The sequence below is a fragment of the Coregonus lavaretus genome, assembly GCF_964263955.1.
Source record: "Coregonus lavaretus genome assembly, chromosome: 23".
NCBI lineage: Eukaryota > Metazoa > Chordata > Actinopteri > Salmoniformes > Salmonidae > Coregonus > Coregonus lavaretus.
This window is the reverse complement of record NC_140010.1, coordinates 20,812,825-20,822,952: the sequence shown is the minus strand read 5'-3', so window position 1 is coordinate 20,822,952 and position 10,128 is coordinate 20,812,825. Positions and strand designations below refer to the sequence as shown.

Genomic DNA, 10,128 nt, shown 5'->3' with positions numbered 1-10,128 from the left:
GTGGTGACTTTAGCGTGTAAATCTTGGTGGGGAAAACAAAAAAAACAAAAATGGGATGCATGCCAGCAAAGCCACTACACTACACAACACAACACAACACAACACTAAACAATACATTAATTGCACTATAACAGTGACAAATGGTGTCCACAATCTGTTAGGGCCTACATAAAGCTGTCCCAACAGCAGAGTCCCAACAGCAGTCCCAACACCTTACAACTGCTACACCTGGCTATCAGCGGAGCCATTCAGCCTCATTTACTGCCTTTCAAAAAAACAGAGCTGATATGGCTGACTTGCTTAAACAAATGTGGTTTCTACTGACAATTGAGATGTACAAACTATGGCATAAGGGGACGACAAGCGGATAAGAGGCAATCCGTAATTTCGATTAAGACATTAATGAGCGGGCTAGGACGGACGTAGTCAATATAACTATTTGTTCAGCACTTTTGAAATGTACAGCGACAGAATTCAGAACATGGGCCATTCTTACAGTGTTCTCCCTGTACACCAATTCAGAACCTTAGGATAAATAAAGGGGGCATATAAGCAGACAATGAAAGCTCTTACAATATTTGATTATTACATTTCTCTAAAATAGGTTAAAGGCTACTTGTGCACCACCAATCAGAACAGTAGGCGAAATTAAGAGGGGAAAATAGACCAAATTATTAGGCTGAGGCACATGGGCTACTAACAGCTTACTACACAACATACACTTAGTATTACTTTTTTAGCTACAATATACATATCTCCCTGGCATATTACATCATTTATGCAGCAGCATACAAGACATTTTTGGACTCACCTTGTTGTGCTGTGCTCACTTGAACAGGAAGGTGGTGCGGCTGTCCTTCGTGGGCAAATTTTGTCATCAAACTTTGTCATCAAATTCTGGCATTCTCTGGATTTATGGTGCTTTCAACTGGGAACTCAGAAAAAAACAAGGTCAAATCATAATGACGTCAGTGATCTTCAGGTCGTAGCTCTAGAAAGAGGCCCGAGTTCCCGACTTACAATTCCGAGTTGGATGACCGTTCAAAACGTATTTTCCCAGTCGGAGCACGTTTTTTCCTGAGTTCGCAGTTGTCTTGAACTCACTGAAGTCAGATTTCCCAGTTCAGAGTTAACAGTTGTTTTGAGCGCGGCAGAAATCATGCTGGATTGACAGCATGGCCAATGTTGAAAAAGTATAATTTTAAGCTTAGAAAATAGACCTTTAAACCCAGACTTGGGACCACACAGCCACTCCACTGAATAGCAGGTTAGTGATTGCTTTGCAATGCTTGCAGTTAGCCACTGATTCATTCCAAACCACTTATTGTTGAATTTGCGATTTCCAACTTGTTGTGTAATGTCTATGTCCAATGGCCGATGAGCACCGATACATTTGATCTATAATTTCTCTTCATTATTTATCTTTATATGACAACGATTAAAAAAGATTTGCCGGTAGATTGTTGACCTTATTCATGATGATGACTGCTAGCTAAGATTTTGAAAGTATGATGTTGACATGATCAGTGCAACCAAAGCTACAGTAGATATAACGTGATTTGACTTTATTTTATATGTGGCCAATGACCTTGAGCCTTCTTGGATGGGCACTTCTAATGTAACTCTATGGCAGCACCCAAGGGGCTTGAATTTTCGAGCTCTACCCTTAGATTTGGTGGTGACATAGTGTCCCCATGAGTGACAGAACACTGAGCCAATCACAGTGCAACTAGAGAACATTACCAACCCTTACGCTCCGTATTTTCCACTGGCTGCCCCACCACCACAGAAAGCACTGAGCTAGGCTGAAACACCTGCATTTTGGAGCTGCCTTACTCAAGAAACCAAAAAAAGAGACCATGTTTGTATGCGGCTTTATTAACTCAATTATACTTTTTTACGTTGTTTGCAAACTGATATGTGACACGTATTAATGCCAAAATAACATGCAAAACAGGCAACCCCCCAAAAAAGTATTATTAATATTATTTATTTATTTTGCTAAAAATGTGGGGCTCAACATAGGTGCCCTGATTGACGGGTCGCCACTGTATACATAGCAGCCACGGTAGTGTATCTGGAGGGGTGCATACAAATTATTGCCTCTGTTTAGATTAACACGTTTTATCCTATGTAATTTTGGATTCAGTCCCTTGTGGATAGTGGGATTTCATATTTCTATATTCATACTGAATCAAAAGGCTATAATTCAATTTTGACTGTCACAACACATACATTTTTTCCCCAAATAGTCACTTCTGCATGGACTTAACCAAACAACAAATTGCATTTTCCATTTATGTATTGAAGTTACATTTACGATTTTTATGCTGCTAAAAGCAGTAGTACTAGTTTTTAAGAAGGGTCTAGATGGGATGTGCAAACTAACAACGACAATGCTGCCCTCTGCAGGATAAATGTTTTGTCAAAGCATTGAAGATAATGCATGTATACTACCGTACCTTTAGGGGCACATACAGGGCACAGAGAAAGGTCCCTATGGAATAACCCAAGTGTCGTCTCATTCTGATCAAATTTGCCACAATTTATAATAATCATTGGTAATCAAAGAAAGTAAAGTAAAAATAAACAGCTAAATGTAAACAGCTACGTTCTGGTGGTGCTACAGAGTTAAAATATCTGCAGTTATTTCAACCTGACTTACTATCATTTAGCATTTCCTGAATTACTTTAATATTTAATATTTTAGTGGAGATGCCATTGCACCTCTTGATGGCAGCATCCCACTTTTCCAGGATGCCTTTCTCTAGCAGTGGGTGGCAGGCTGGGCCTGGGGGCCAGAAAACTATTGGAGAGGAAGCAGATACGGAGAGAGAGAGAGAGAGAGAGAGAGAGAGAGAGAGAGAGAGAGAGAGAGAGAGAGAGAGAGAGAGAGAGAGAGAGAGAGAGAGAGAGAGAGAGAGAGAGAGAGAGAGAGAGAGAGAGAGAGAGAGAGAGAGAGAGAGAGAGAGAGAGAGAGAGAGGGGGGGGGGGTGGGGGGGGGGGGGGTTGGGATGAGAGAGCCACAAGAAAAGGGCAACCAGTGAAGAACAAACACCATTGTAAATACAACCCATATTTATGTTTATTTATTTTCCCATTTGTACTTTAACTATTTGCACATTGTTACAACACTGTACATATACATAACATGACATTTGAAATGTTTTATTATTTTTGAACTTTTGTGAGTGTAATGTTTTACTGTTAATATCTATTGTTTATTTCACTTTTGTTTACTATCTACAGTACTTCACTTGCTTTGGCAATGTTAACATATGTTTCCCATGCCAATAAAGCCCTTAAATTGAAATTGAATTGAATTAGAGAGAGAGAGAGAGAGAGAGAGAGAGAGAGAGAGAGAGAGAGAGAGAGAGAGAGAGAGAGAGAGAGAGAGAGAGAGAGAGAGAGAGAGCGAGAGAGAGAGTTTGTTCTCATTCCCCTTACATAATTATAGTGACACATTATCAATTGAAGATTAGGATTTAAGAATCATTTTGTAATACTGGTGACACAAAAATATTCACACACTTTTGATAATGATGCAATCAGTTGCAAAGTGGCAAACTATTCAACCAGTCAGGAACCTGGCCAATTGTTATTAATTTACAGCTCATTATATCCAATAATTTTCAGTCTATTATTCTTACAAGGTCAAGAAGTTAACCATGTTCCTCAGTGCACTTAGTGATCAAGATCTTAGTTTAAACCCCCCACCAGAGTTCACATGAGCAATCAGTATTAATTTGTGATCTGTCATTCACCTCACTCAGAGATGCTGGGAAATACTTAATTTAGAGAGATGGGAACAGCTTGTCGTGTGAGTCACTGGAAGCGCTCTCATACTGAGCTTCATTGCAGTCTAATCAACCTTATTGTCGTGTCTGCTGTCTGCTCCTGTTGTACAGCCGCCATGGTGCATGTCTGTGATAAAGAATGACCTGTCCGGGCTGTGAGTTTTGATCCAGTGACCACACCAATCACTCATGCTCGTTTCCCATCTGGCTGCACCACTACTTGCCTCGTAACTCAGTATAAAGTCAGATGACATTGAATCCAGCTCATTCTCCTCTAAAGCATGAAAACAATGTCTGCCTCAATCTGTACTGTAATTTTAAGGGTAAGGGTAATTTCTAGAGCATAAAATATTTTCTCAAAGAAATACACATTGGGCATCTTTTACATCCTTTCCAATTAAAACAAACATGTTTTACTTTCGGGACCATACAGTGCACAAAGCAGTGCCTGAAGCCCTTTTTATGGACAGTGCTGTCATTGTCTGAGGGGTTCATTTGAGAGCTCTTGTGGAAATGGGAGTGGAATTCCTGAGTTTTCTTTTTGATTTCATGTTGTCCAAAAGCAACAGTTCTGTAGGACATTAATAATCTACAGTACCAGTCAAAAGTTTGGACACACCTACTCATTCAAGGGTTTTTCTTTATTTTTACTATTTTCTACATTTAAGAATAATAGTGAAGACATCAAAACTATGAAACAACACATGTGGAATCATGTAGTAACCAAAAAAGTGTTAAACAAACCAAAATATATTTTATATTTGAGATTCTTCAAATAGCCACCCTTTGCCTTGATGACAGCTTTGCACACTCTTGGCATTCTCTCAACCAGCTTCACCTGGAATGCTTTTCCAACAGTCTTGAAGGAGTTCCCACATATGCTGAGCACTTGTTGGCTGCTTTTCTGCCGTCCGACTCATCCCAAACCATCTCAATTGGTTTGAGGTCGGGGATTGTGGAGGCCAGGTCATCTGATGCAGCACTCCATCACTCTTCTTCTTGGTCAAATAGCTCTTACACAGCCTGGAGGTGTGTTGGGTCATTGTCCTGTTGAAAAACAAATGATAGTCCCACTAAGCCCAAACCAGATGGGATGGCATATCGCTGTAGAATGCTGTGGTAGCCATGCTGGTTAAGTGTGCCTTGAATTCTAAATTAATCACAGACAGTGTCACCAGCAAAGCACCACCACACCATAACACCTCCTCCTCCATGCTTTACGGTGGGAGGTACACATGCGGAGATCATCCGTTCAACCACACCGCGTCTCACAAAGACACGAAGGTTGGAACCAAAAATCTCCAATTTGGACTCCAGACTAAAGGACACATTTCCACCGGTCTAATGTCCATTGCTCCTGTTTCTTGGCCCAAGCAAGTCTCTTCTTCTTATTGGTGTCCTTTAGTAATGGTTTCTTTGCAGCAATTCGACCATTAAGGCCTGATTCACACAGTCTCCTCTGAACAGTTGATGTTGAGATGTGTCTGTTACTTGAACTCTGTGAAGCATTTATTTGGGCTGCAATATCTGAGGCTGGTAACTCTAATGAACTTATCCTCTGCAGCCGAGGTAACTCTGGGTCTTCCATTCTTGTGGTGGTCCTCATGAGAGCCAGTTTCAGGTGGCTATTTGAATAATCTCAAATATAAAATATATTTTGATTTGTTTAACACTTTTTTGGTTACTACATGTTTCCATATATGTTATTTCATAGTTTTGATGTCTTCACTATTATTCTCCAATGTAAAAAAAATTTAAAAATAAAGAAAAACCATTGAATGAGTAGGTGTGTCCAAACTTTTGACTGGTAGTGTATATGTCATCCATTACTAAGCACACATTCAAACCTAGGCCTAGACATGAAGCAGTGGACTTCCACTGCATATTAAACTTTCAAGGACATAAAGCAGGTACCTCACATGCAGGATCAATATTTAAATTAAATCATGTGCATATTTCATTATGTGTTAGAAGGTTTAAGTATTTTGCCCAAATAGCCTATATAGGCTAAGTACTGTTACAATATTTGTTTAATAGGCTATAATAAAACCTGGAGTTGTCTGGAGCAAAACGTTATGCAACAGAAACCGTTTACTCCAAACGAAAAACATTTTCAATGAAAGGAGAGTTTCTATTGGACAAATTCAGGTAGGTCCCTCTCCGTTTCGTTCCGTTTGCTCTGTTCTCTTCCATTTGGTTCCTAGAGTAAATGGTAAACGGGTTCCGTTACAAAACGTTTTACAACAGACTAAAGTTTTGCAAATCCTACTAATGAATACACCTCAGGGGCGTATTCATTACGGAAACCGGTTCCATCAAGAAGGAAATGGAAGCAAACAGAGTAAAACGAGAGTTTTGCAACAGAATTGGCAGAATGAATACACCCTTGGAATCTAATTCTAAAACAAAGGTAATGGTTTTATTTTGTAAAGGTTTTGTGCAGATCCTAACAGTTATTCAAAACAGAGAACAATTTAAATTAAATATGTGACACCAAATGTATTGTGTAGGCTAAATATGAAAATGTACATGTAAATTGACGTTATTATCAATGTATTCAGTTATGGGGGATGCCTTTTACCGCTTTTCCCACAATGCAATAGTCATGTAAACAAAGGACAACGACAGGAAGGGAGACTGAAAACTTCTAGGTAGCATTAGCTAAGTTTAGCTACAAATGTGCAACTTATTACTTAGTCTGCAAGGGATATTCAATATATATATATATATATATATATATATATATATATATATATATATATATATATATATATATATATAGTTAGCTTCCTAACCAGTTAGACATAGTTTGTATTGTTTTTCGTTTATTGTCTCGTGTGGGGTCTCTAAAGCCAGTTAGCTAGCTAGATACCTGGCTAGCAGCCTGTCAGAAGCTAGCTAGCTAACGTTAGTGCAGTAACTTAGCTGTCAAAACCAAGCCAAGTGCTTTGATTTCCCAGCAAACTCAGAATGCATTGATCTTGACAGTTTCCTGGGAAAACATTTTTTAACAGAGGATGACAGGTAATATCAAAAGTTAATCGAAGTATGAAAGAAGCTAGCTAGCTAGCCCTCTTTGTTTCTTGAGTGGGCCACCTTACTTAGCTTGCTAGCTAGCTAGCATCCAAACACTTGTACTAGCAGCAGGCTGCATCTGTAGTATCAGGCTTCTTCACTGATATCGCCAGCAGTTGAAAAACAGGCTACTGTATAAAAGTAGCTAGTCATGATTGATAAGACTGTGCGGTAACGTTAAGTATTCATTTAAAAATGTTATTACAACTACTGTAGGATATGTATTATTTGTATTGCCTTGAAGTGGAATAAATTAATGGGGAAATATAATTTTTTTCTTCAGGGATGACTGCTTTTGAAGGACAACCTTTGTTGCCATCCACACATCTATGAGATCCCCACATGTCTGAGGGACTTCCAAAATGAAGAAAATTAGTCTGAAAACAATACGAAAGTCATTCAACCTAAAAGGCAAAGAGGAGGGAGAGGATGTTGTACCACAGCCAAATTCAGCTACCAACTTTTCAACAGATTCAGTGTTTGGAAAATGTTATAGCAAAGAACTTGTTTGTAACGACTTTGATCATGAGGAGGAGAAAAGCCCTAAGAACCGCTCCAAAAGTGAGAGTCTTATGGGATCACTGAAAAGGAGGCTTTCGGCAAAACAGAAAAGTAAAATAAAAGAAAGTTCCACATCCGTAACCTGTGAAGATGACACATTCTCGTGCTCCTCAGCACCCATTTTCTTTAATGATGTCAAATCACAACATCATCTAAGATCTAGTAGTCACCATTATAGCCCCACGCCATGGGCCCTCAGGGCAGCGAATTCTGAGGAAACATGCCTTAGAATGGATGGGAAAGTGAAAGCTATGATACACTCATCAGACCCAAGCCCATCTCTGTATGGCATTCAGAAAGAATTCCCTGACCCCCAGATGGATAGGCCTTTTCAGGATTCATCCGAGAGCACTGAGCCTCAGAATGGTGATATGCATCTAGATATTGATGATGAAAATGTGCCTGCAATCATTGGACTATCACCTCAGAACTATATTCACTATGCAATGCCTTTAGATGATGAACTTGACCTTGCAGAAGGCTTGGATGATTCCTCTCCAATAGATGAGGTGGCTCAGCCTGCGGGCTTCCCTCCTCATGCAGAGGAAGACCCCATTGACCAGGAGGAGCTGATGTCACCAGACATTTTCATGGACCCATCAGTGAATAGACTGCTCTATGAATCTGCAAGTGTCTTGATTCCAGACTCTAGAATATATTCTCCTCTCTCCCCTTTGCTACCTCAGCTACCTGGCAGTCACATCCGAAGGAGTTTCCAAGTATATGGTGGTTCTTCTCACTCACATGGTGCAGAGAGAGTGATGCACCATCTCAACTTTGACCCCAATTCAGCCCCTGGTGTTGGCAGGGTTTATGATGCTGTTCAGCACAGTGGGCCCATGATTGTAACCAGCCTTACAGTAGAGCTAAAGAAACTGGCCAAGCAGGGTTGGTACTGGGGACCTATAACGCGTTGGGAAGCTGAGGAAAAACTTGCCAGCCTACCAGATGGGTCATTCTTGGTGCGAGACAGCTCAGATGATCGTTATCTTTTGAGCTTGAGCTTTCGTTCACAGGGTAAGACCCTCCACACCAGGATTGAACACTCCAATGGCAGTTTCAGTTTCTACGAACAGCCAGATGTGGAGGGTCACATATCAGTAGTGGAACTCATTGAACATTCTATCAGAGATTCTGAGAGTGGAGCCTTCTGCTATTCACGATCTCGTACACCAGGGACTGCAACGTATCCTGTCAGACTGACAAACCCTATCTCAAGGTTTATGCAGGTGCGTTCCATGCAGTACCTCTGTCGGTTTGTCATCCGTCAGTACACACGGATCGACCTTATCCAGAAATTGCCTTTGCCAAACAAGATGAAAGATTACTTACAGGAAAAGCACTACTGAAGGGGTTAAATGAAATGCAATTGTACTTTCTTGCACATTTTAGATAAGTGACACAATGAAATAGGCCTCGTTTTTAATATTTTGGACCCTAACCCAGTGATGTGTCCTCCAGCCAATGCCAGTAACTGGCATGTCTAGTGAGCCATACAGTTATACTCCCCACCTCAAAGCCAAGGATTGAAGCTGAATCTTAATCTGTTTTTTGTTACATTGGATTATTTCTGTAAATTCTGTTTTGATGGACCAAGTGTTTTGTTATATAAAGCATGTAAAAAGAAAGAAAGAATGTCGCACACTCTAAATATGCTCCCAACAATTTGGGTACAACCAAGTTTCGGCACGCAGTGCCTTCTTCAGGGTGTCAGTTAGTCAGCTCCTCTGCAAACATTTTTGGGTGTGTGTCAACTCATGCTTTTTACTAGATTGTTATATAAAGCACAAAGACATTATCTAATCATTACTACACTCAACATTTCCTCATTATCCTATGTGGTTTGTTGTCCTACATAAAAACAGTTTGTAAGTAGTCTGTAGCTAGTATGATTTTGATACCTGAAAGTTATCTCTGCTGAGTCTTTATAGTTAGTAAAGGTTCTTTTTCCCTTTCTTTCATTGATGGTTACTCATTGCATGTGAATTACATTGAGTATATAATATTAGATTACCACACACCTGAAGCTATGATTTGGAAGAACTAATCGTCATTGACTGTGTATAACCATATAGGGATAATGGCTTGTTTGTGTAGCCTAAACTTGACTGTTTGCCTGTCACTGTAAGTATAAGTTACTTTTCAGATCATGAATTGCTACCTATGGTAGAATACTTGGTATGGTATGTCTCACCTAAACTTACTTTTTTGAAAGGCTGTACACAGTTTTATTGTACATCTTGAATGCAGTTAAAGGAGGGGTGTTTATTACTGTTAATAAAGGACTTATTCACAGATAACATAGTCTGGCTGTATGTTGTTAATTATCATCATACAGAAAGTTTTCATTTGAAAATGTGACTCTGAACTTAAAATGATGCAATAGATATTTAAAATGTCAGGGCTTCTCAGTCTACAGAGATCATGAATCCTCCTCCAGTTAAAGTGGTGTTGAAACCTAATCCCACACCCTCTTTGCCAGCTACATCCTCCTCTTCTCAACATGTGTCTCTGGATCTTGTATCTCTCAGGCGACTGGAAAGTAGCCTCAGCCTTGCCAGCTGCCTCAATCACCAGACCAGAGTGGCCTGCTATCTTTATGCGCTATGTATGAACAATGCCTTTTTATAACCAACTTTTAACTACTAACTAATGTCTTTTATTTTACAGTTTTGATTATCCAACAAATCATTTT

The 10,128-nt window shown here is 39.8% G+C and overlaps 1 protein-coding gene across 3 annotated transcripts; it reads left to right on the top strand.

The window, feature by feature from the left end:
* Nucleotides 1–6,171: 6,171 nt before the first annotated feature.
* Nucleotides 6,172–9,724, top strand: LOC311150593 (suppressor of cytokine signaling 6-like). 3 transcript variants are annotated; one of them, XM_084188074.1, is made up of 2 exons: nucleotides 6,172–6,207; nucleotides 7,156–9,724. In XM_084188074.1, exon 2 carries the CDS (start codon nucleotides 7,235–7,237, stop codon nucleotides 8,780–8,782), a length of 1,548 nt encoding a protein of 515 aa, XP_084044200.1. In that variant the 5' UTR covers nucleotides 6,172–6,207; nucleotides 7,156–7,234; the 3' UTR covers nucleotides 8,783–9,724. The 3 variants fall into 3 exon arrangements, with proteins under 3 accessions (XP_084044200.1, XP_084044199.1, XP_084044198.1); XM_084188073.1 differs by lacking the exon at nucleotides 6,172–6,207 and adding an exon at nucleotides 6,407–6,448; XM_084188072.1 differs by lacking the exon at nucleotides 6,172–6,207 and adding an exon at nucleotides 6,626–6,821.
* Nucleotides 9,725–10,128: the final 404 nt, after the last annotated feature.

Excerpts from the sequence above, each read along its gene's own strand:
- LOC311150593 (XM_084188074.1), top strand. The coding sequence starts at position 7,235 with ATGAAGAAAATTAGTCTGAAAACAATACGAAAGTCATTCAACCTAAAA.